This window comes from Buteo buteo, chromosome 24, assembly GCF_964188355.1.
Source record: "Buteo buteo chromosome 24, bButBut1.hap1.1, whole genome shotgun sequence".
In the NCBI taxonomy this organism is placed as follows: Eukaryota; Metazoa; Chordata; class Aves; order Accipitriformes; family Accipitridae; genus Buteo; species Buteo buteo.
Genome location: NC_134194.1, coordinates 3,846,373 through 3,873,391, shown reverse-complemented (window position 1 = coordinate 3,873,391; position 27,019 = coordinate 3,846,373). Strand labels below are relative to the sequence as shown.

At 37.4% G+C, this 27,019-nt stretch overlaps 1 protein-coding gene across 8 annotated transcripts; it reads right to left on the bottom strand.

Annotated features, from left to right (window-relative positions):
* Nucleotides 1-1,483: 1,483 nt before the first annotated feature.
* Nucleotides 1,484-26,990, bottom strand: DDX46 (DEAD-box helicase 46). 8 transcript variants are annotated; one of them, XR_012654366.1, is made up of 25 exons: nt 26,870-26,990; nt 24,441-24,629; nt 24,023-24,163; nt 22,051-22,168; nt 21,009-21,174; nt 20,555-20,706; nt 20,129-20,242; nt 18,326-18,491; nt 17,844-17,964; nt 17,316-17,491; nt 16,744-16,865; nt 15,864-15,942; nt 13,968-14,050; nt 13,054-13,218; nt 12,529-12,691; nt 11,408-11,601; nt 10,706-10,843; nt 10,076-10,225; nt 9,239-9,436; nt 8,426-8,644; nt 6,478-6,622; nt 5,746-5,819; nt 4,877-4,955; nt 3,608-3,797; nt 1,484-2,783 (listed from the first exon to the last, which is right to left on the bottom strand). XR_012654366.1 is itself a non-coding variant. In XM_075057170.1 (24 exons), the coding sequence occupies exons 1-23, from the start codon at nt 26,884-26,886 to the stop codon at nt 4,908-4,910; spliced, it is 3,138 nt and encodes a 1,045-aa protein (XP_074913271.1). In that variant the 5' UTR covers nt 26,887-26,990; the 3' UTR covers nt 2,983-4,042; nt 4,877-4,907. The 8 variants fall into 8 exon arrangements, 4 of the variants coding, with proteins under 4 accessions (XP_074913271.1, XP_074913272.1, XP_074913273.1 ...); XR_012654365.1 differs by lacking the exon at nt 1,484-2,783 and adding an exon at nt 2,983-3,276; XR_012654367.1 differs by lacking the exon at nt 1,484-2,783 and adding an exon at nt 2,983-3,276 and having other exon boundaries at nt 3,608-3,794.
* Nucleotides 26,991-27,019: the final 29 nt, after the last annotated feature.

The window sequence follows — 27,019 nt, the reverse complement described above, 5'->3', positions numbered from 1 at the left end:
ATCACAAGTTCCTTCTTCTGCCAATGCATGACCTTCTCGCCAGTCCTCAGCTACACAGCGCGCTGAGCAAGCCGTGAGAATGCAGCACCCTAACTGCCACGACCTCCTGTCTATTTAACTATGAATTATCGGAGCTGATAATTTCTACAGATTGACTCGTTTGCTAACATGCACAGGCACAGGAAACATAGGTTTTAGTTAAGATGAAGGATTTTCGTTAAGTGTAACATTTTCCTTGCTCAGCAGTTACTTTCAGAACAGTTGCCCACTGGTATTTATTGTCTGAGAAACACATTTGAGATGATGAACTTTATACTTGGAATGGCCAAAGTATAAAATAACTTAAGAATCATATGCTCACTCCACAGTAGGTTATTAATAATATCTTAGCTCACTAGAACTACTTAGTTCTGAGATACTAATTAATTTACCTCTGCTTATGCTGGTCAGCTTGACAATTTTGTATCTTTCCCTTTGACTAAAGAAAAATATTTAAATCTGTTTCAGATGAGAAGTCTCAGAGAAGCAATGTTTGAGTGGCAATCACTCAGACTAATGGTCATCTATTTAAAAACAATTGTTTCCACTGTAGCTAAAAATTATGAAAACAAATCTTCCTTTCTAGCACTGTATAAACATTTTACAAAATGTACATTTGGGGACAAATTTGAGTCCAGCTGTGCGCCTTTTATCTTTACGTTTTTTGGTTGCTCTCTGCCTCCACTCCCCCCATACAGCCAGTTAGCTAGAAGCCAGAATTTCTTCTGCAAACACCCGAGCTCTAAGAACACAAACTTGTTTAAGCTGAGACCATATTTGGAAGAGATCTGGGTCAAGAAAAATAATCAAAGGAAAGTGCATTCCTTGAGCGTCACGTGAGGAGGCCAGAACAAGTAACTCTCTGCAAGTAGGCTTGTGGCAAGGGCTGGTTTTACACCAACATTCACAATGAGAACCACCTCACCAGCCTATTTAAGGGCATTCAGGCAAATTTAGAAAAGGCTCTCTTAATGGAGGTGTTCAGAAACACAACATCGATAGTATGTGTCCACAGTAGAAAATTAAAAACTAATTCTAGCAAGCTACACAGGCTCCGTTCTCACAGATACACATACCTGTCTCTCTAAGCCTGTCACTATTTTCACTGAAGTAACTGCCATTTCTTACAAATGTAAACATGTCTGAAGAACTGAAATAACAAAGTGCACTCTCTCTCCCTGAGACTCTGGCATTCTTTTTCTTATTTCAGGAAGATCCTAGATCCAGCCTTTGGTGTTTGTTTTATGTTTGGCTATTACAATTGCAGAATTTTAGCAAAGCTTTGCTTAAAAATCTTTATTTTTTTTGTCTTCCACTTGGAAGACTCGAGTGAGAAAGGTTCCTACAGATGGTACTTTAAGCCTCAGAATCTTTTATTTAATTAGCAGCCAAATGCACATTAAACAGACTGCACCACTTTAATTGTACAAGTGAAATCTCAAGCAGCCAGGACAGGGAAGAGCTATGGAACGTGCCAGGCTGTGATCTACACTCATTACATTTTTGTTACAACTTTTACAGCATAAAGACTAACATGTAAAATAAGCCTTAAGCTGCCTATTTAATGAAACAAAGAGTGGTGACGATGCGCAATATCGTTAGGGTAGTATAAAATTCTGAACTGTGATTGCACACATTTTTCATCTTGCTGTGAATTCTGTCTTTCCCACACAGAACACTGGATTTAGTCCTCCTCTCCCATTTTCCTGGCTAGGGCACAGAGCAAAACCTCTGCCCAGTTGCCCACTCACGTCCGTACAGAGAGTAGCTTGACGTGCTGCATCAGCTCTCACATGCAAACAGCCACCACAGCAACAGATGGGATGTCTGTATTAACATTTCACAATGCAGTGAGGAATATTGCTGTTTCAGTCTTTGGTGGGCCACTTGCACAGAGAACAAGGGAGCCAGCAGGGCTGTGATCAAAAGTCTTGCTTCTCCCTCCCCTAACCTCTGATGTGGACCCGCTGGGTCCAGGACCTCAGGCTGTAGTGGAGGTTTGCCGTGGAAAGCAGTGGCAGGGGGCTCCCCTTCTGTGCCTCCAGCCACTCCCAGTGCTCACCGTCTCTTCCAGATTCACAGACCTCCACCTACACAGCAGTTCTCTCTTCAGTGCCACCAAAAAGTGCCAGTGTCCTGTCCCCTGAGAACAGCAACACTCCCAGAGTATCGCCCCTCACCACCTCCACTGCATGATGTCAACACTGCATTACTGCCACACACGTGCAGAAACTCATTCATGATCCACTATCAAATACTTGTATCACTAATCCACCCCAAATACCACTGTTTACTCAAGCACTGAAAGTGTAAGGCAACCTAGAAAGCTGGTAGTGTATCACCTTGGGCAGATAACAGAACAAGCTCTGCTTATGTGCATTAACAAACAAAAAAAAAAAAAAGAAAAAAAAGAAAAAAAAAAAAGAAATACAGCATCCCTGTGCTCTTCCAAGAACTGGTGACAGCAGTCTGTCCAGGGTAGATTCCCTGGAAAGCAGCCAAACTGGGATGTTCATAAAGATCTTGTCTATATCCATGGAAACACTTGGAAAGAACCAAATATAACATTTTTCATTACTTGTGTCTTCTCCAAACTTTTATTCTCATCTTGTTTCCACTATTTTTTCCTTGTGTATTTGTTAATTTCAGAGTTTCTTCTCTGGCTTACATACATCTCGCTCCTGTTTTCATGTATCCAAACACCTTCACTGTGACTTTCTTAGCTGAGTCAGAGCTGCATCTCACTGCATTTCAAGCAGAAAAACACAAGCACTAGTTACTCTACACATCACCCTACTCCAAAAAGTATGAGGTTAGCACTAGTTACTCTACACATCACCCTAATCCAAAAAGTATGAGGTTAACTGTCATAGGAAAAAAGAGAGAAGCAATGTAAGTGCAGAAAACAGATGAGCTATTCAGAAAGACAGTTTCTGAAAAATATACATTGAAATTATTTTTATTATTTTTGCTGGAATTTAAAAAACATAGGAATATTGACATTGCATTTAAAAACCCCAGGAAGTTAAAGATTATACATTGTTGCATCTCTGAAATCCAACAGTGCAAAGCTGGAAATCACAAAAAATGTCTCCGTCATGCCGTTTTTAGGAGATACCTATATATATATATATATGAACATTTTGAAACAAGGTTTTTAAAGAAGTGTCAGGCTGTCCAAACTTGAAAGTGCTCTTCATTAAATACACCAAAATCTGTCACTCTTCAGGGGGCACACTGTCAAAAAGTTAGACAATTCAACAAACAAGTTGTATGAAACATAGCAAAACCCAGTTCTTAACAGAAGGAAACACAATGTATTTAAAGGGAACCATAGGGCTTTAGTTTGAGATTTCTGGTTTAAATTTTGAGAAGCGTTATTGTGTGTGCTTCTTCTCCTTGTTCTACTCAACGTATTAATATTGGCAAGTATTGGGTGTTCTTATCCTAAATGTATACGGTTAAGTTGGTATAATCATTACTTTTAATTTCCTGTATTGCAAATAAGGTACGCTGACATTAGAGTAACAGACAGTTGTATGCAAACAGAAATAGTCATTTAAATTACCTGAAGTTGGGAAATAGAAGTTGTAAATTTATACAGCCATGATGCAGGATGTATGATTTGTCTTCACCAGGGTTAAAGCAGTATATACACAGCTGTTTTAAAATGACACATTTCTTCTCAATGTGTCAGGTAAGAAAAGCTTTCTACAAAAGTCCTTTTGAAAGTCATCATCTTGAAAGTCTTGCAGCTGCTAGAATGAGACGATTCAAATTGCTACCGCTTAGGCTCCAGATAAGTAGACAGGAAAGTTAAATGCTTAAGAGTAGTAAGTGTCCATCGTGAATACTAATGGTTACGGGGATGAGACCTCAAAAACAAAGGTCTTGTCCCAGTAGCTTATTGACTGCAATGATAGTCAATATTTGTGGAATTCACTCATAAATATTATTCATTTTTACTTAAAGCCATGTCCTAACAGTAATAAAGACGACAACCCTGGGGGAAAAAAATCACATTATATGTATATATAAGAATACTATAAAAAAGTGACAAAGTCGTATTCCATTACAAAAGAGGTTTCTCTTTTTTTCTGAGAATTTCTTTTTAAACTAAACAGGCTTTCATTCTTATGTCAGAGAATGAGGAAAAAAAAAATCCTAAAATTCTGATGTTTAGAAAAAAACACGAAAACTATTTTCATACTACAAAACATTTCACTTTACAAAAACCCCGAAGAGTTGTTCTATTACCTGGATGATAAAGACAACATGGGATGTGAAAAGGGTAAGAAGATCTTAAAACTAGACCTCAAGTATTTCTGGATAAAATTCTCTACTCTGATCACTGCAAGACTCTCTGACCTTAGGGGGACATTGTACAGGGAACGAATGTGTGTGGAACCAGCCAGAGAGATGCTATGGATCAGGAGAAAAGCCTGCCTTTATTTTGGTGTTTTATCATTTTTCCAGTATAAACTGATATGGCATGAACCATCCCCACAATATGAAGCATGTACATTCTAACAATTTCCAACACAAATCCCAACATTGTTTAATTTACTTAACAGTATAGTCTGTCAGAAAAATTAAAATCTGTTTTATTTTATATTCTTTATGATGAAAAGTATATAAACTGCAATTTTAAATTAAATCATGCTCCGCCAAAACTGGTCTGCTTTAAGACTGATAACTTTAGTGGAGAGAATTAAGATGTTTCAGCAAGTATCAATTTTCTGTTAAAAAATGTCCGCAAGACAAAATAAAAAAATTCTTAATTTACAATAAGCAGTGTAAACAGCAAAAACAACAGAAGCCACAAAGTTTCACGCACCAGCCACTGGCAGACAGATAACTCCAAATACTCATAGAACTTTGTATCTTCCTTTGTTGGTTGGTTGGTATGAATTTTGCTGCAAATAAAGAAGAGCATAATCACAGTTTGAAGTGAAAAGGGATAAATGAATTTCAATAAATCCACATTACATGTACATTAGCAATTCCTTAGCAATCGCCTTCCTTTGGAAAACATTTTTATGGGAAGGTCAACAATTTTGAAAAAAAAAAAAACAAAAACAAAAACAAAAACTAACCCCAAAACTATCAATAATGGCTCACAGCAGGACCACTGGAATTGACTGCTGATTTGAATGGCTACTTAAGAGAAAAAGCCAAAGACACTGTCAAGTCTAATGTAGTATCACTGGAGGTTATTCTAGAGAAAGCCAAGGTTTCCTCAACCAGAGAACTCAAAATATGATTTCTCAAGACAGTATCTTATTTGAAAACAGAGTATGTTGAACACAGCCGATTATTAGCTGGGTACGCTGTGAAGCTATGGCAAAACAAATCTCTCAACACATATGAAGTATTAAAATGAGGGGAATAATTCACCTCTCCCCTGCCTGATGGTGCTGAAATTAGGAAATTTATTGGGACCTAACTCTTCAAGGGGTCTTCATTCAAAAAGCTCTGTTAATGTGTTATCTCCATCTGCTGGCTGGATAATAGCTGCATGTCTGGCTGATTGAACACAGCAATATATTTTCTAGGCTGTTCAATGAAACAATGTTTTTGAGATCTATAGGTCCCAGCCCCTGATATTAATGAAAACACATGCCAGAGCGTCAACATTTGTAGAAATCAATCTCACAAAGCATAAATTAAGGCACTTTCCCTCTGCATTCCGGATATTTCACTCACCAATCTGATGAGCTCCTCTTTTATAAGTCGTGTGATTTCTGCCTTTGCTTTCTGTACAGCCAGTTCATTGGCACCTGAAGAGAAGAAAATATTACCATCTTAAACATTTTCTGTATGTGAAGCCCACTGAATAAACACTCCTTGCTATTTTCAGATAAAATTTGCTGAATATCCTCAGCTATTTGCTGAAGAACACTCTAGTACTGTACAGACTGCCACAGCTAGACTGTGTTCTGTTTTAAGGAAGATATTTAAAACAGACAGTCGTAAATCACACTATTCAGAAATACTTAGGATTAGAGGTTTCTTTGAGAAAAACTTTACTCAACCATCATGAGATTTGCAAAGTTTTTGTGTGGTAGCTGATGTAATTTCTTATACCTTTAACAGCCAGCCCCCCCCCCCCCGATCCATTTTCTTCCTTATTTAACAGGGGCACAGACATCTTTGTGCTTATTCTTTTTTTCTTTCCCTCTCCTCCAAAACTGATTCCATATATGTTTGCTGTTGTTCTGTGGCAGGTCAGTCTTCTGAGGAGAAGCATCTCTGTGATCGCCATGGATCACTTGACAAAGTGTATTAAGATAAACGACTGTTTCTTTAGTAATTGCAAAGTTAACTACAGTGGGTCTGTAACTGAGCATCTGAACACTACAACTACAGAGATTCCATGTCTAATTACAAAACTAGACTCCTATCTTTAAGTGAAACATTTATAAAAAGAATACTTACTTTCTATAGCCAAATAAATCTTCCGTTCTCCTTCCTTGGGTTCTTTGCCTGGAGGGAAGTAAGTTCCTCTGATTGTAATAGCAGCTTCAGAATATTCACTGATTCTCTGCAGCGCTTCTTTGGAGGTAACTTTCCATCTGGCAGTCTGCAAGGCAAAGGATATGGGAGGATTAATGAGGAGAAAGACATCACACAAAATGGCAATCCAAAGGTTAGTTGACATTGTAGACAAACAACAAGAACACTGCACTGTGAAAATCAGTCATGGCATTCTACTTTAAAAATGTAGACTGACATTTTAGCCAGTTATTTTTATGCAAGTATATTTAAAAAACATCTGCCTCTTATGTCAGCAAGATAAAGTTATGGAAGAAGGAGAAAAGAGAATGCATGCATAGTACTATTGAAGCAAGAACTCTATAGAGACCTTCCATTTTGCTACACTGAAAGTTTAAAACTTGTTATTTTTTCTTGCGATTTTCTAAAGCAGCACTCAAGTATTTTATTTAGCACTTTTTGTACAGGAATAGACTTCAAGGGCAAACATACACTGTTAATGGCTGCAAGTACTTCCCTTTAACAAAATAAATGCTATTTATTTCTACATAGTTCATTGGTTAAAGACAAAAATAAGTAAACCTTAAAATCTTCATAAATAAAGCCTAAGGAATAAACACTGCCAGTTGTTTCTCAAAACCCTGTAAAAATTGTCCCAAATCTCTACAATATCCTCAAAAATACTTCATTATGATAAATGCATCCCATTAATTTAGACAATGAAATTACTAGAAAGCATCTAATAGATTGTTTTTAAGTTACTTGTAGACTGAGACAATTAATCTGACTCTCAGAAATGACTGCCCCCGTAATCAGGAAGCCTACCCTATGCATATCTGACACATGATGGTATTGAATGGTTGTGTAGTACTGCTATAAAAACCAGCTTACGGAGTCAGCTGTCATTCTTGCTTTAGGCAATCATTTTATCTTACTTTATCTCTGTCACCTCAGATCTGCACTGTGTTCAGTATTATACATGCATACAGTACAAGATAAGTCCCACTTCCTTATAGAGATTTTCCAGGGACATAATGAGCAGTGATGATTCTCACTGATGAACTGCCATATATACATCACTATTTCAGAGAAGATGTTACAAAATATTGAACAACAAAAAGAAGACCAGAAGAGAGCTGTTTTTTCTAGTGCAGCTCTACAAAAAAAAAGTAATCTAAAGATCTACAATTTATTTATTTGCAGACACACACATGCAGACAACAGAACAGTTACTTGTCTAGCCATTATGAGCAGGCAATGCTTTGTACCTAGCAAGCGTATCCTTAAAGGGTTTGAAAGATCCTTAGCAAAATTATAAAATCTAGAACATGTTCTATGAATGAGAAACCGTTTAGGATAAGAATTAAGAGGATTTCTGAGAGGGGAAGGGTAACAAACTAATAACACAACAACCTGATAAAATAAGGCAAACATGGTCAGAACCTCAAAGATAAATACAAGGAATTTGTGCTTGATACTGTGGAATATAAATCCTCAAAATAACAGATGAGGTAGACTAGAGCAGCAATATTGTGAATGGCAAAAATACTCAGGTAATAAAAAAGCAGAGAGCAGTATCAGTCACAGTAGTATGACCTTTGAAATAAAATGCCAGACAGTGTCAAAGATTCAGATAGAAGAGAAGTCAGTGGCAGAGGGTGGAACGATTTTTGTATGATAAGGAATGCTTGTTTTTCTGATATTCTCTGGAATATGACCAAAGCATTGTGTATCTATAAACTGAGAAATAATCACAGATAATGTAGTAATTTCAATTAGGTATGATAAGAAATAAAGACAAAATATTGTTATAATCATAGTCTGAACTATGAAGATAGCCTTTGTTAAATAATGGTCATTTACACTTGATTATAGCAAAATGGTTACTTGCCTGTGGGAAGTCATTGATCTCTAACTCTTCTTCATATCTCTTAAAGGATTCATTTTGTCCTCCATCCTGTTTCTCTTCCTCCTGCTTCTCTATGGGTACATAATTGAGCTTAGCATTGATTTTTTCAGCCAGTTGCTCTGCAATAGTCTTGGCAGATACAGTAGGAGCCTGAATTGTGCCTCCTCTCAGGATAGCGTTTGTAGCCTGCTGCATCACATCCTGTAAAAATATAGGTCCATGTTGAGAACAAGGTAGCCAAAAGAAGTCCTATATAAACCAACAAGGGTTTCATTAAAGCTTTTTATGTAATATAATTGTCCACCTAATAAATACGTTCTCCAAACTTCTCTTTCTCTTCTTTCCTTCCTCTCAATAACTCCCCCCGCATCTGCATAGAAAAGATCTTACTGGTCTTTCGTATCTTCAGCTCAAAATACCTTTGGACAATCCAGATCACATTAATCTAAATCTAAATGGATTGTATATCACATGCTTCAAACAGAGAGAGATGTTCTGCAACTCTGCTGAAGCTGACAAAACCTAATTGTGTAATTTTATCAGTAATGAATTAACTCTTTGCCAGGGCAGACAAAGCATCTCCAGTTCTGTATTAAATCTTATTATCATATTAGCTCAATTACAAATCCTACAACTTGTAACTGAGTTAGCCCAGCACAAATGAGCTAAATAATGCAGTATATTTTTAGTGTGCAGAAGCACTAAATAAAATGGCGGCCACAGAACAAAGGAATTGCTTTTATTTAAAAAAAAAGAAAAAAAAAAGGAAAAAAATTGCTTTCTAAAGAGCCTGACCTTAAAGTGGAAGGGGACCAATACTTGTGCCTCTGCTCCAAGATTCTTCTGGGCATTGATTCTCAAAGCCAATCTTTTAGCAATTTCCAATTTTTCTGCATTCCCAGCTGATGGTGTAGGAGCATTTGATGTTCCTGGTGCTGCCATGTCTTTTACTCTTTTCTTTGAATTGAACATGCTTTCAATTTGTTCATCGATCTAAAGAAAATAATTATTATTAGATCACTGCATTTACCATTAGATAATCTTATCATCCTAAAGAAAGAAAACACTAAAGTGCATTTAGTTTACATGCTTTTAAAGAAATTAATCCTATATAAATGGTAGAAGCCTGCCCAGAACTACAGATCAGAAAAATGAACAGATCATCTAATCATTAGGAAAAAGTCTGAACATAAGTGTTTACTTTCCAAGCCACAAAAATGACTCTTAACAAACATTAAAAAAAGGAATCTAGTAAGGATTTAGAAATAGAAAAGGCTACTATGAATTTCTTTAAAACAGCGCAAGTAAAAAATGTTTGTAATTGAGAGCAACGGTTCTATTTCATTTACACAAGATTAATATTACAAAGAAAAGAATTTCTGTGACATTTACATAACTACATTTATTAAGTATAAAATACCAGTAAGTCAGAAAGATACTTTCAAGATCTTCATAGCTATGTATCTTTTATATCGAAGAAGAATACATAGAGGTATACTCATGCAATTTAACTAAATCAGTAGCATAGGACATGGAGTAACAAAAATCTGCAACATTATGTAACCTACTGGGGAAAAAAACAAATATATTGGAATTCCTGAAGCAACTTAAATCTTATTTTCAGGTGCTTACATCAACAGCTGTATCTTCATCATCTGAATCCTGCAAGCCAAGAGCTGCTTTTTGTAGCTTCTTTCTTTCATTAGCCAAAGCCTGTTCTGTTTCATCAAATTTAAAACCTTTGCCAGAGAATCCACTGCTTTTTTTAATCAACTTTCCCTCCTGAAAATAAAAACATGTCTTTTCATACTGAGAAGTATGTCCAGTAGTCATAAAATAACTATAAAATTATACAAATAATTTTGAAATTATTTAAGAAGCAATATCTAAAGGAAAAACTCCAAAGTCACTCTTCTCAGCATAAGCAAGATCCTCTGATGGCAGGAGCTCTAGAAATAACAACACAAATTCTATGAAAGAACTTCATTATCTTTTATGTGAATTTTGATAAAAACCAAAGTGCCCCTTATACAGTAGGCGTTTCTCTATCACATACCAGATGACAATATTTAAATTCTCAGGAACAGTCCTGTAAATGACATTCAAGATCCCAATCTTGAAAATAGACACTTACCTAAGCATACGTATGTGTTCTCAATGAAGTCAGTGAGATGACTCATGTATGTATACTGTACAAGTGGACCCACGTGCATACGCGTTAAACCCAGACCAAAGCCCACTACAGAAGAAAGAATTACTTACAGCCTTCTGTTGGTCTTTGAAGTCAGCCCAGAGCTTCTCCAAATCAGTAGGAATTGGATTCCCCGACAATTCCAAAGCCTTAATGATATCACCAGCATACCGTGCCTGATCCTCAGTAATGAATGTATACGCATATCCCTGGTCAAAATTAATTTAAAAGATAATAAAGAAAAATCTCTGAAGACACTTTATCTCTAAATTTATTGAAGCACCCTTGCACAGACACAGTTGTTCTGGTCAATAAAACTAACTATGATATTCACGCATAAACTTTTTTTAGTGGGAATGTAGAATGAATAATGTCATTTCCCAGGAAGCTGATACAGAGGCAATCAACCACAGATGGTAGAAACTGAAGTCTTTCCTTTCAATCTTGTCAAAGTTTGGAAAATAAAATCTTATAAATTTAGTAGGGCACATTTCCAACAGTGAAAAACACCCAAACTTTCAGCCACAAACAGGATTTAAAAGAACGTTCATACATCAGAAGAACATGTAAGTTCCAACCTTCACAGTGCTAATATTCAGAATATATTTTACACACGATCACTCAAAAACCTTAGATGCACTCTAAATGAAAACCCTCTTCCCACCAATAATGTAAACAACTCCCTCTGTAGCTATGCCTTAGGAACACCTTGATCAAGCAATAAATAAGGAAAAATTTTCAGTAATAACCAAAAGGCAACTGATTATACATACTTTATTGCCAGCTCGTCCAGTTCGGCCTGCTCGATGCACGTAATCTTCATAATGGTTGGGACAGCTATAATTGACTACCAGCATCAACTGTTTTACATCCAAGCCCCTTGCTGCTACAGACGTGGCCACCAGAAGTTTACAAATTCCATTCTTGAAATCATTGATTATGCTGTCCCTGTCATACTGATCAATACCTGCAGGAAACCAGACAAAACAGTTAATTATAAAGCTCTGCTTTGAGCCAAAAGAATTTGTACACAGGTCAAAACACCCTCCAACCTCAAACAACTGAAAGCCTAAGCAAATAAAATTTCAATACATTCACTCTTTTACAGGCAACATACATTAGCCCAAACAATCGATCTCTTAGTCTACTATCCAGAATAACAAAATTTTTAGTTTTTCCATTACAAAAAGATGTTTTCCCATACCAAGATCCTCAAAAGTTTCTTTAATATGATTTTCTATTTGACTTCTTATATTAAATGGAGATATCATCTGGAGGTTTTTTTCTGTTCTCTAAAGGCAACAGAAGTCTCAGAAGAATGATCATATTTTTCCCTCTTCCATTGTTGCACTAAACGAGCAGTGGTTTTGTACTTATTGGTTACTGTATTTTAAAAAGCATTATATATAGAAAGTTTTAAAATACTCTGGGATGGACAACATTCTAAAGAGATTTCCTCCTCTTGCTACTAAACTACTACTGTTATATTACTACTTGATGGCAGAAAAGTGAAACAACAGCTGCTATTATTGTGGAATCTCAAATAAAAATATCATATAATATTCCCCCCAATGGCATTCACTGCTCTACAACAGCAAGTAGTTAGTAATATTCCCCGAGAGGTGTTAACTCCCAGTAACAATCCTGCTGCACAAATACAAGACTTGGCATCTGATGACATCTCCCAGGGAACAATAAAGAGTAATTATGGAAAGCTATCATGCCTATTTCAAATTAAGAGACAAATATCTTTCCCAATTATAAAGCAAAAGCTGCTTAGGAAGAAATAATAATTGGTACTATACAGGAACTAAGTAACTTATTCTTTATAACTACTGAATACCAATATTCTAGTTTGGAGTTGTTAATATAAATCCTTAAGATTGCAAATTACCTCCATGAAGAGACAAGCAAGGGTAAGAGGCTCTCATTAAATCTTTCAACAATCCATCAGCGTGTTCTTGTTTATCTACAAATATGATAACTGATCCTTTCTCCTGATAGTGTCCCAGCAGCTCCAGTAACTTCAAAAACTTGTTCTCCTCTTCTATAACAATCTGGAAAAAGACATACAAAAGCAAAGCAGAAAGAGTATAAATTGTATCTTCAGTCATTAAACACATTCAGGGTGCATAAAAATAAAAATCAGGAACAGTAGATGACTTTTTCAGGCTGTTTCCACAGCTAGTGGCAAAACTGCTGTTCAGCTTAGTGGTATAAGAACAAGTTTTAAAAATAAAGTGATCACATTGCATTTGCGGATTAGGGTGCTAGTTTATTCTGAGTTCAACTTTAACAAAGACACTAAACTTCTAAAAAATAAAAGCTCTGTGGGTATATTAGTTTATATTCAGTATTGCTGGAAATAATCTTTTGCAAGCAAATGAGAAGATGAGCAAGGCAGATGTGTGATACTCACAACATGTTGCTCCACATCAGAACAGACAACACTTCTGCCTCCGACCTGCACTTCTATAGGTTTACTTAGGATTCTCCGAGCTAACGCCTCCATAGCTCTGGGAAAAGTAGCAGAGAACATGACAGTCTGACGATCAGGCCTGACGTTGTCTACAATGCGCATAACCTGGTTTAAGAGAACATTCCTTGTTAATATCCAAGTGCTGTAATTGAACTTCATACAGATAGAGAGCTGTTGTCTTTAAAGTTAGGTGGTATCTGCACTACACAGACTACAAAATATTTCTCTACAGATTTCCTCTTGGGACCTAGGTGCTGGCATTTGAAGACAGGCCTAACTTGCTGGATTCAAAGGGAAGTTGAGTGGCAATACGCAACCCAACAACAGCCCAGCAGAAATATTAAGACATGCAGCAGAAACCCTACAGCTCAAGAGCCGAAATAAAGGAATTTTTCTAGTTTTGGAGGACAATATAGCCTGATGACAAGTGAAAGAGTCCTGGATGTCCCAAGCTGCCAGCAAGTAATTTTTCACCAACATTTTCAACGTTTTGTTCCTGCCTCCTGCACGACATTGCCACCAGACATCAAAGACTTTATAAGCAGGCTTCAAGTACTAATATGACACCTGCATCAAGGGATTACATAGGGTTACAACATGGCCACAAGTACCCAAAACAACTGTGCAAAAAAAAAAAAAAAAGTATATTAGAGAAAAATCTAAGCTATATAAGAATTTATTGAAAACAAAGCATGTGAGGATAATAGAAAAATTAAAGAGTCAGTTTAAACTGTAGTCCATATGTAGCACATCTTTCTGAATACTCATTGGCAGTGTAATAAGCACATAGCATTGCAAAATCCTTTAAGTGGAAAACAACATCTTGTGGCAGTATCACTCATGTCATTAATTACCTGAGGCTCAAAACCCATGTCAAACATTCTGTCTGCTTCATCAAGTACAACGTATGTGACTCTACGGAGATTTGTTACCCGACCTGTGAAAGGAGAGGAAAAAACACATGGGAAACAAAATCAAATGGAAATTTAGTTTCCCTCAGGAATAATTTTTTTTTAAAAAATGTTATATAGTCTCACTATCTTCTAACAAAGACATTAATTAATTTTTTAAAAAATTCACTAAATGTGAATTTTAATGTTCTCATTTTAATCACATATACATTCTGGGAAATGTGTAAGTATGCACAAGGCCCTTTATTTTGTCAAACTCTTCTCTTGCATACCATCATAGGGCCAGAAGAACCTGTAAAATTCAGAAAACTGCCCTCGCCAAAACACATCATAAAACTAAGACTGAGATGAAGCAAGGAGCCACATCAGCCATTATCTGACAGCGCCACCTAGAAAAAAACATATTAGAGATTACAGCGCATGTGTGGAAGGCAAAGTCCAGTGCTAACTGTTGCAGCCTCAGAAAAATTCCTTTTACACATATAATATGTAATGCTTCCTTGGAGATAGAAATAACTATTTGAGGATAATCATACTAATTCTAGTTAACTGCTAATAATATGCATAAAACAGAGTAAGCAGTCTTTTCAAAATGAATATATAAAGATTAAAACCTACCCAGTAACATTACTAAGTGTAAAATTAAGAACCACCCCAAACTCTGGGACAGCTGGAAACAAAATAAGCAAGTTGTATATCTGTGAACATTTTGAAATTATGATGGACAGGATAATTAGCACCCTTCCCAAACAAATAGCTAAGATTCCCTTTCATGAGAAGGATTTAACTCAAGAATCATATTCTCAAACGATATAAACATGTGAACACATTCAGTTCCAAACAACTGTGGAGTGACACTGTCAAATGCTCTCAGAATGGAACAGATTTTTCACATTTTCGACAACTATCACTCAGACTTGTGCCTATCAAACTACAGTAGAATTTGGTCCTTTCAGCTTCAGCAAATTGTAGCTGAATCCTCAAATTATTTTTTAGAGATTTAGCGCTGAGGTTTTTTAAGATATGGAATTCATACTTAAGGAACAAAATAAATATTTCTTAAAATCTACGTATCTATTTAACATCTTAACACTTTCATCCCCAAATAATAACTTTGTAAAATTACTTGGGAACAGCATTAATGTACCTACCTTTGACGATTTAAGTCTTGGAAGCCCAGTTCTATATGTCTTGAAGGTACTTTTTCCACAGAAGTTAAATAATGTCAACAGTTTAGTAGAGGTTTTGATGTGGAATAATTTAATAATAAAACTTTATCTAATAAGCATGCAATGGTTACACTAGGACAAAACCTCTTAAAGCTGCAGTGGCTCAGTTTAATCAATCTGAGTATTTGATGTAAGGTCAGTTCTTTTACTTTTGAACAGTTATTTAGGGAGGGCTTCTTTGTCTGTTTGTTTTTTAAAACCAACAGATAAAGGCAGTCAGATGCTTTTACATAAAAGTGGGTAACTGCTGAGCTACACTAACAATAATAAAGCATCAATGGGCAGATAAAATAAGCAACTCTTATATAACCTTTATCTAAATGACTTGAATTTAAAAAATTTGGACCAGCACATTTTAAGTTTAACAATGATAAACATTCTCAGAAACTCTTCAAGAATGTAGTATTTCCTGTCCTCCCCAAAAAAGTCAAACCAATGTATGATTAAACCTATTATTAGTGCTATATATTCTCAATAGCTAGATAGTGCAGCCTGAAGAGATATAAGAAAATTCCATAAGACCATTTATCAAAATACATGATCTTTTGAATTTGTTAGAATTACACAACAAATATAAAAAAATCTCCATAGGAAAAGGTTTTCTACTCACCATTGTTAGCTGCTAACATGTCAATCATACGTCCAGGTGTGCAAACAATAATTTCAGCACCTCTTTTGAGTTCAGCTATCTGATTTCAAAACATAGTAAACAAACTATTAGAGTGGTCTTTTGCTTTGTGGTTGTTGTTTGGTTTTTTTTAAACATGTATCACTTTGCAAAAAAGAAAACGACATACACTGTAATACAGCTGTTCTACTAATGTGAATTGTTTATGTAAAGATTTTACGCAGCAGTTTCTTTAAGCCTTTGGAAAACTTTGCTTTCCAAAAGAGTAACCTCTGACAACTTGAAGTAGTTATAATAGGGATATGACTTCTATACAGTTAAGGGCCTATAAGAAGTGTCACATGTTTATCAGGGACAACTGATACTAAATAAGCCATGTTCCATCACAGATGGTCACTCCTATTGTTTCCATAAATGCGAGTGGGGAAACCCCTTGAAATTAATCTCTAAGTTACTCTAACATGCAGTATTTCATAATGCAATAAACAAAAGTTAACACTTTCTGGCTTTTGTTATCTTGAGGGGAACTCTCATAAAAGTATAGCTTCTCAATAACTTTCAAACTATCACATCCCACTAATAGTTTAACTATTGCCATGCTCAGTACATACATAAAAAGAAACAGTCTGAAACTTTTCAGGACCATACTTGAGAATTTTCAAGATTAGTACGTTTAAGGCTAAGTTAGGTGGAAACGGTTAAGCCTTTGCATTACAACCATTCATACAGAGAAAATCCATAATGAAGACTGCAAAAGTACTGGATTTATGGGAAAGAGAAAGGAACTAAATCCACTGCAAAATTAACATTAACTAATAAAGTTCAAGAGTTATTTGACAAGTAAGGTATGTCTTTTGTGTACCTGTTCACTGATTCCTGTTCCTCCATAAACACAGACAACTCGAAGCCCAAGTGTCTTTGAGAATTTCTTGCACTCCTTGGTAATCTGCAAAGCCAACTCGCGAGTAGGTGTCATAATGACAGCTGAAAAGCAAAGCATTTTCATCATACATTGTAACATAAGAGATGTTGTTATTTATACAACAAAAATTAATCGTTTGTAATAATGTTTACAGCAATTTACTTACATATATTTTTAAAAATGTAATTTCAAGAAAAAGAGAATTAAGACAGTACGAGGATGGGGAGGAAATCTGGTCAAAGTTTCAAAATCAAAGGAGTAAGGTCTCCCTTTCCAGATACACGGACATGCAAGTGCTCTTGAAACAACATTAGATAGCAAAGTGATCATGAACAACATTAAATAGCACGGTGATTGTTAACTAAATAAAAAAAAAAAAAGCCACTCATAAATGGACATCAGTAAATAAGCATTCCTCCCTATAAACAAGTGAAGAACTGAAGACCCTTCTGAAGTGTATGGTTGAGTTTTTATTTATTTAAATAGCAATTCTGAAAATAAAAGCTTTGTACCTATGGGACCTTCTCCTTCTTCTAATGCTCTCTGATCCATAATGTGTCTGAACATGGGCAACAGAAATGCAATAGTTTTTCCACTTCCTGTTTTAGCAATGCCAATCAAATCACGTCCATTCATAATAGCTGGGATAGCCTGGGTTTGAATGGGAGTGGGCTTTTCATAGCCATGTCTTAAAGAAAGGAAAAAAAGATATTTTAAGAATAAAATACACAAAATTTCACAGATGTGAATCACAAAGTCATGCTAAAAAAATTTGCATACTTGTATTTACATATGCATATCAGTGCCATTCAAAAACACAGCTTAAAAATGAGCAGCAAAAGTATGATACAAATGGCAGAAGGAATAGTTCATAACAATAGTTCCATACTGAGTGATAAACACTGATGACTATATATGTAGCATCTATAAACATGGGCATGTTGCATTATGCAACAAAGAAAAAGGTTTTTCTCATAAACGTATGATAGAACACAGTGAGCAAAATCAAGCATGATATAGTTTATAAAGTGCTTGCTTACTTTTTGAGGGCAGTGAGAATCTTCATGGAAATACCACACTGTACCCAGGTTTTTATTGGTTTGGGGCAGCCTTTTCCCTTGACTGTAATTCCCTCCAGCTCCAGCCTGTACACATTCACCTCTGAAATAGAGTTTGCATTACAACAGAGTCAAACTTGACATTTCTCTACCACCTTGATCAAAATATTCTTGATCTGTACCTGAACATGAAATATCAGTTTTAGCACCACCAGAATTAGCTTGTTATACATAAATACAGGAGGTAGGTGGAAAGGACTCCGGTAAATTTTTCACTGAAAGCCTCATATATAATGATATGAAGTTATAAGTAATAGGGTTCTGACTGATTCAATGTTTTTGTATACCAAGTTGCTCCAAATGCTCTTTATATTCCAAAAGAATTTGCTGTTTCTTTGCACATCAAAATCCGTCTTTCTTTTCTTCAATAGTAACCAAGGTGTTCTGGTTGTATTTGTCCTTACCTTCTTGAGTCATTTTAGCTAGTTCTGGTACTTCAACATAGAAGTTTTTCCTGAAAGGTTCATATTCTATCTTCCCGTGATCCACTGGTTCTAGCAGCTTTCTCTGCTTGGTCTGATAGCCAGTCAGGGCAGTCTGAAGATCAACTTCCTCCTCTTCTGAGGAATACTGCATAGATTATAATTTGTGCGTAAATTAGTATGAATGATATTCTGAGAGGCTCTGTTTTTTCATTTACAAAGGAACTCCACTCAGATGTTCCAACAACTCAACAGTTACTTCTTACCCTATTAGACCAGACACTGAAAACCCACTCTCAGTTTAAGAGTCCCAACTGTTCTTTCATCTATTTCTTTCATGTTTCTCCCAAACCTTAACTTTCATTGTGTTCTGTATCACTTTCATGACTTTATGAATACTACCAGCCTTGTCATTCAGAAATAAACACTGCCATGCAACAGAAACAGTAAGAGGAAAATATTAAGAAAAAAAATCCAGCCAGCATACCACTGATTTGTGTCCCACTGCAGTCACAGTTCTGACATCAGCTTTAAACTAGCTGAGTTCTACTAACACTGGAACTGCAGCAACATAGAGCTTACCATGACCTAGCTGAGCTACAGTGCTAGCAGGGTATCTAGTTTACGACTTGGGCAAGGCTGTCTCAGACCCTCCCAGACAGCAATATACCTATACACTTCACAACTATTCAGGCCTACAATACCACACACAACCACATTAAGCACTCAATATTCCTATTCTCCTGAAAGCATTTTATGAAGGCAGTTTGGTCACAGAAGAGTAATTCTGAGAAGTTCCGGTCCAATCCCTGAGCAAGATGGCTCTCTGAGAATCCCAGAGCACTGTGCTGTTAAAATTCAGTACTCATGCTTATCTGCCATTGCTCAACATGCAGAAAAATGTGCACTGTAAAGACTAGGGGGAGATCTACCAATTCATTGAACCCACATCCAGAAAGGGCAGCTTACATTTATCTACTTGTACCACCTCTTCCTACTAAAACACTGTTAGTTACAGCCAGTGTAACAGACAATGCTTATATATTTGGTTTAGGGTGCCCTCTACTAGAACATGACTTGGCACAGCATTTTGTATCCCCAGGCAGAATCAAACTCCTTTCTACTCTTTCCTAAACTGTAAAATGAAAACATCTACCTCTCGTTTGTGCTAAAAGAGATGTCTCATTATGATTTACGAAGTATTTTGAGATCTCTAACTTACAGGTGTTTCGGGAATGAATATATTTCTACTTACAAAGAAATTCAGCAGAACTGTAAACCTCATTTTTTTCAGATTAGATACATGCACCTGAATGTGCAGACTGAGCAACTGCATACATAAACACTCTATGCTAGCTTGTGGGTCATTCACACACAGGATCACCAGGACTGCCTGCCCAATTTCAGTAACATGAACACATGAACTGAACACACACTACGCGTGACATACACCAGCCCAGCCATATTAAGAACAAATACAAAGCCAGGCAACCTGATGCACTCATTCAGTTCTCATCTGTATAACACTGCCTCTGAACAATAAAGCTGCAATGGCAATTTCCGAAAAAAACCCCAACAACCCCCCCCCCAAAAACCCAAACCCAAAGAACTCCAAACAGTACAAGTAACAAGAAACTGCATAAGATCAAAAAACCTTCTGACCAGTGTTCTGCGAATTAAATAATTAAATGTTTATCTCCTAGGAGATGGAAAAATCTCATTCTCATGCCTCTTAACAGAGGCACACTGCCTTTTCACAGTAGAAATACAAGACACTTCCATTACCTCCATTGCATCTTGGTCATTCTCCATGAGCTCCCCTTTCTTCTTTTCTGACTCTGCAGCTGCCTTTTTGGTTGTCACCACGGTTACTACTTTGGTAACAGTTGGTCCAGTTTTCTATAAAAACAGTTAAGAAAAATTATTGCACTAGCATATAAAACAAAAAACATACTGTATAAAATATATAGAATATTTGTACTTCTGAATGCATTATGCTGGGGTTTTTTCACTTCCTCCAGTGAAATTTTATCAGAATAATGCTTGATAAAAGCACCAGGAAATTAAAGTTAAGGCAAACAGACATTAAGTGCATCTAACTTACTTCTTGCTTTTTTGCACTTCCCCCTTTTTTTTCAAAACCATTTTGATATTAAAACACTAAGTAATTTTTAAAAGACAAAGATAAGAAATCTTAATAAGTGATTTCACCTTTTCACTCCCACCTCCACCTTTCACACTTCTCATATTGAACTTCTTGACTTCTTCTTTTACTTCTTCCATATAAGCATCCAAAGGATCTAATTCTTCATCTTCAACCTCATTGCCTTCTTTTTCTCCTTCTGCAGTTTCCTCTTCATCATCTAATATGAGCAAGAAAGACGGGAATAAAAACAGGGAAAGAGAGAAGTGCTCACATGTGTTAAATTATTAGTCTACCCAAATAACTACAGTCCAGTTTCATTACTGTATCATTTTTCCTCATACAAATCTCTCCAGTTTGTTAATCTCAATTGTATCTTAAACCATTTGAAACCACGACTAGATTTAGGCTTTGTTATTTTATAGTTCACCTTCTGAAAAGTAATTAAATGCTTTAAAGATAATATAATAAAAACATTAGGAACAAAAGTATTTTAACTGTCATATATAAGAAGTTAAATACCATCATCATCTTCTAAACTCCATTTTTTCCCCTGTTTCATCTCTTCAATTTCTTTTTTCAGTTCTCCTATGTTTTCCATAGCCTTCTTGCGTTGTTCTTCCCTCCATTTCTCCACTCTTTCTTTTCGTTTTCTCATTTCTTCTTCTAGTTTGTTCTGATCAAAATTCTATGATAAAAAACAACCAAATAATGAAAATAAATGACAACTGGCTTTAGCCTATGCTTCTTCAAACAAATGTAACTGTTGTGTGAGCATGCTGTAGGAGACTGGACATCCACAAACTTATCACAACAGAAGTAAATGAAACATACTAACATCAACTATAATATTTTAAAGTAAACTAATGCAGCTACTATTTTATTTTTCATGATAGTGGCTGCTATATAATTTTTAAGATAATAGCAAATTAAACTTTCCTTTATTTACTAGGAAAAAAACCCGTAACTCACACTAGTGAGTTTCAACTCATTTTAGCCACTGATCCATAAAAGGCTAAAGAATTACCACATTACCCTCTACTTCCAAAAGTCCTTCTAGTACAAAAACCTGTGATCAGTTTATGCCTGGGGAGCTCTCACTGACAGTGCAGCCACTGTTAACAAAGGAGTGTTAGTAACAACGTGCTGGTTTAGAAGAGTTAGCTAGAATGGCTAGTTTGGGAATTCTTCATCTAGGCACATCTTTTCATGACATGGAACAAGGCAAAGTGACCTTCCCTCTCCCTTTGTTCTTTGATTCCTGCCTGGGTCCAGAGGCCAAAAAAATTTTCAGCTCATCTGTTGACACCTAATGTGTGAAAAACGAGAGTTCTTCACACTTGCCTGTGGTTCACAGTCTAAGCAGTTTGAAATCCTGAATTGAGAAGAATGTTTCACCCCATGACAGGAGTCTGTGTTACTGAAGAGAACACTCTCTCATTCAGTGGGGATTTTGTTCAGCTCTAAGAACAGGTTTTCTTTTGTTGATGCAGTAATCTATGGCTAACTTAATTCCTGGTTTAAATTCTTATCTTTTAAATTTATAAGTGTTAAAAGCTTCTACCTCAGTGGCCACGGTATTTGTGGTGGCATCTTTATCCTTCTCTTCTTCTTTGTCTTCTTTGTCTTTTTTCTTTTCTTTGGAAACTTCCACACCTTCTGTCTTTTCTTTAGATCTTGATCTGAAAAGGAAGATCAAAGATTTCTTGGAACATTACAGCTTTTCTCAGGGCAGGGATACACATGTGCTGGATAAAAACAGAACTATGAACACCCTGTACAGGCTTATGTTTTCAAATACCTTACAAAGCATACTGCCTCCCAGAGAATGTTTCCATGTTACAGAAATATTCCCTTTAACTACCAGAAATGCAATCCACCAATTCACATGCTTTAGTTCTGTTCTTCTCATTTCTCTACAGGGGGAAGTTGCAGACTTCATTTCCAAACACTTACAATTGATACGCTAGTGGTTCTGCAGGTTTTTTTACACCTCCTTGAAGACAGCGCTTAGAAAAGAGATACTAAAAATTTCCTGTTCGTTGAATTTCTAGAGAAAGGTAAAGTGATCTAGCATCTTGCCACAGAAGCTTGAATGTCCCCCTGAGCATACAGTACTGGCTGAAGGACACAAAACCACCTCTCTCTGGGAAAAGCTACTTATGTAACTCAAATGTAACATGCAGACTTGCATTTAATATAAACCCCATTTGTCACAGATTTTATTATCCTTACTTGCTTCCAATTAAAAAAAAAGAAAAAAAATGCATCCATGTGCTAACTCATGATAATAAATGTAAAATTCACTTTAGCCAATTAAATCTCATTGAGCTACTCTAATACAAACCATACACTTATTCCAAAAGACTTTGTGATTCCAGCTTCTCACAATTTCTAGATTGTCACCAACTTGCTTATTCTTTATACAGACTGCTGTTACAACTTACGGACTTCCCATGCCTTTTACAGTATAGTATGATTATATGCTGTTTGTAATTATATCTGAAAAATCCATTAAAATATATTTAAAAGAACATAACCTGTAGTAAGTTTTTACACATTTCTAAACTCAACATCTACAAAAGTTCAAGCTTCACCTCTTTACCAAATCTATTTACTAGACAGTTTTATTCAATTATAAACCCCTAAGACCAGTACTTGTCAAATCTGTATTGATTGCAGCACTAAGCACACCCACAGAATTTAACAAACAGCAGCTAAAACAGGTGGTGGCTTTACCAAAGCAGACTTTTTGAGCTTCACTGAAGTGTTACACTATATACTTTATTTTTCTGCAAAAATATCATTTAAAAAAAAAGCAGATTCCAAATGTTATTGGCTTACAGTCTTTAGAACACCTTTTATATAAAGAATGGCTTAAACATTGAGCTCATGTACCATCAGTGGCACTTGTAACAGTTCAGGAATTCCTGTTATAGATGTTACCATGATGCCATTTATAGATCCCCTGCTCCTACCCTACCTGCATTTTTTAAAAGTCTTGTACGTTTCCAAAGAAATAAAGTGCTTTATTTGAGGAAGAAAATGATACAGCACATCACTGAGAACACTACACTGGAGTAAATCTGGTAACTAAAACTTACTATTCCCTAGAAATTTACAAGTTTGAAGAAAATTATACTACAATGTAATGCCTGTGGTAGAGAGCACCTGTACTTTATTAACTTGGGCATACACGCTGGGACACAAAACATTACTTATTGATACTGGAACCTGAGGTAACAATGAAGCACTACAAAACTTTCAGAATGAAATTCAATCTTAACTTTAAAGTTAACTGCTTTTTTTAGCTGCCACAACTTGAACTTTTTCTTTTACAGAAACATTCTCACAACAAACTGCGTTAGACACATTAAGCAGTGGGAAAAGATCATAATAGTACACTCACATAGTATTCTCCTTGTTCTACAAACCAAAGCTTTGCATAGCTTTGCCCGATGATTCCCTCCATGCTACCAATACTTTTACAATATTTTGTCACTATGACATTGATTATAATTAGAGGACACAAATACCTGTTTTCGGTTTTCCTGTTTTTGCTTGGACTGGAAGATCGAGACCGTCTACCTCTACTTCTGCTTCTAGAGCGCCTCCTCTCTCGGCTCCGGGATCTTCTTCTCTCTCGGCTCCGTTCCCTTTCTCTACTTCTTGAACGTCTGCCACAGAAAAAAAATTGTATTTATTTAGCACATGATCATAGTATAATTTTAGCCTGCCACTGAGGAACAGGTCGTAAAAGGAATCCCAACAATAATCAAGACCACCAAGAGCTTACAAACTCCAGCAGCAGGAGCTAGAAACCATTTAATAAGCAAAAACATTAAGCATAGTAAAATCTAACATGAACAACAGCAAACTAACTAATTATAGTGGAAGAGCATATTCAGACGACAGGCATTTTTATCTACTTTGACTGGAATTGATAAGTCACACCTTTGACGCTTTCTGTCACGTGATCGGGACCTTCTCTTGTCCCTACTGCGTGACCTCTCACGTCTACGTTCTCGATCTCTACTTCTAGAGCGTCTGTCTTCTCCACGTTTTCCTCTTTTGTCAGATGGAGAACGACTCCTAGAACGGCTACCAGAGCGTCCACGTGACGCAGAGCGCTTCCGATAATGCCTGCATTGTAAATTCACAAAAAAAGATGAACATGAGCATGAGAACAATTTACAGTTAAAGGATATTTGTCATATTTAGGTGGACAGGCAAAAAAAAAAAATTATTTATCTTAATTTCTTGGACTTTTTAAATTTCTAAACGTTTGTAATCATCTTGCCAAACCGATTAATACACATATACTCCTGATGATGCTGAAACTAGAGGGATTACTTGGTCAAATTTTTGTTTTGGTTTTAGAATACTACTATAAGCACATCATGAGAACAAGAGAACATCAAGAACAATTTCCTTTTTGAAAATCCACTGGTTTCCATTATACATAGGAAAAGATGAAGACACTTTGAAGCTACCTCAAAATTTGTCAAACAAATATAACTGTTCCTTGTTGCTTTTTATAGAATACATGACTTTTATTCAGGTAAGCTAGGTAAATTTACATTTCCATTTATTCTTTCAGGACCCGCAGAGCCTTTCTCCTGACAAGGCCTAGTAGCCAGGCTTGGGATCCACAAAGAAGCAGAGAAAGCGAGACCTCAAGCCCCCCACCTCCTTCTCTCCCTTCCGTCATTGCCACACAGGGTTGTATTACAACAGTATCAGCACTAAAAATAATATAGTTTATTTCAGCACTTTGGTATATTTAGGTATCATGTACATTTGCAATCAGTACAGTAGCAGCATGATATCCATATACTGCCTATCGTCAGTACAACTGAATGCAAAGAACATCTGTCAGCGTTAGATATCTCCAATTTCTTTCCCATCTCTGTCACAAAATGCCATGGGATTTGCTCTGTACTTTCCCCCTTTCTAATCCTTTAGTTTTAGAAAACTAAAAATTTCTTTTAGTTTTCATCTACAGTGTGCAATAAAGCTGAGCATACGATTCCAGGTTTCAAAAGCCCCAGTCTGATGAACATCAACTCCAGCACATGCAGCCCACCCCACCCATCTCCACCCACCATTCAGTCTCACCCTCTTACTATGTCTTCATTTTTAAAACTTGTTGTAGTTATTAAAATAGAAAATCAATACAAGTTTAAACCCACTTTTTCTATTATTTTTAGCCAAACAGAAAAAATTTGTCATTATCAGAAGAGAAGCTGTACTGTGATAAGCGAGGGAGTCCTGCTAGCTTGAGCGTCAGCAGTTTGGCATTCAGTTCCCAGGAGATTTTGCAGCCTGAGTCTCTAACAGTGTCCCGCTGGCACCAACTGCTGCCCTAGCTAGTTTGAAACTAATTTAGATATATCTATGGGAGTACCCAGCTCTTCACTGAATCACTAATTTGAACCCAAGCTGGCTGTTAAAATTTCAGCTCATGCGCCTCACACAGTATAAGTCTCTGTTAAGGATCTAGGAAGCTGTTACAGTGCAGGCACAACTGCATGTGGGGACTACTGTGTCACAGTTTTAGTGTTAATATCTGATGGTTACATTAAACTAGGAAACGGAGACATATGCCACAACAGCACTTGCAAATTCTGGAGCTGGTTTAAAGCCCGGTAGGTGTGAGCAGCTCCAAATCATCTGGCAGCACAGGCTTGACCCGAAACACACAAAGTACATGATCCCATTGCTGCTGAGTTGGTTACAACACCTCTTCAGGTGTTTATACCAGCTGCGAGGGGACAAAAGACACGCGATCCTGCATAAACTTGAAAAGAACAAGCAAAAACGTCTAATCCAGGTAAAAAAGCCTACCGGTCTAATTATGCCATTGCTATTATTTTAAAACAAGCCAGCAAAGGCCGGCTGGGCTCAGAGAGGCTGGGGGCTTCCTCCCCGTTACCCCCAGCACTTCGGACCCAACGCCCCGCACCAAAACCGGCCGCTTGTACCCCCACCACCACCACCCCCCACCCCCCAGAGCCCCGAGGAGCCTCCGGGCCCAGACCCACGGCCGGCTCCTCACAGCGGCGGAGGGACCCGGCGGCTCCCCGGGGAGCGCAGACCTTTCCTCACAGCGCCTCGGCCGCGCGGCCCGACGGGGCCCCGAAGGCCGGCCCGGGGCCCCGAAGGCCGTCGCAGAGCCCCGAGCCCCCGAGCCCTCCCCTCAGAGCCAGCTGCGAGCTCCCGCCGCCGACCCGGGCCCGGGGCCTGCCGTGGCCGGGCCCGCCGCCGCCCTTTGTTCCCCCCCCCCCGCACCGCACCGCACCGCACCACGCCGCCGCCTGAGGGAATCGCCGAACCCCGAGCGCGGGCCAGGCCGGTGGCGGCGGTGACCCCGTTGCCCTCACCTGGACTCCCGGCCCATGGCGGCGGCGGCGGCGCGGTCCCTGCGCTAAACGGCGGCGGCCATTCCGCGCCCCAGCGGCCGGGACGACGAGAGGCGCGGCGGGAAGTCTGCGGGCCCCCCCCTCCCCCCTTCCTGCCCGCCGCCCGGCTGC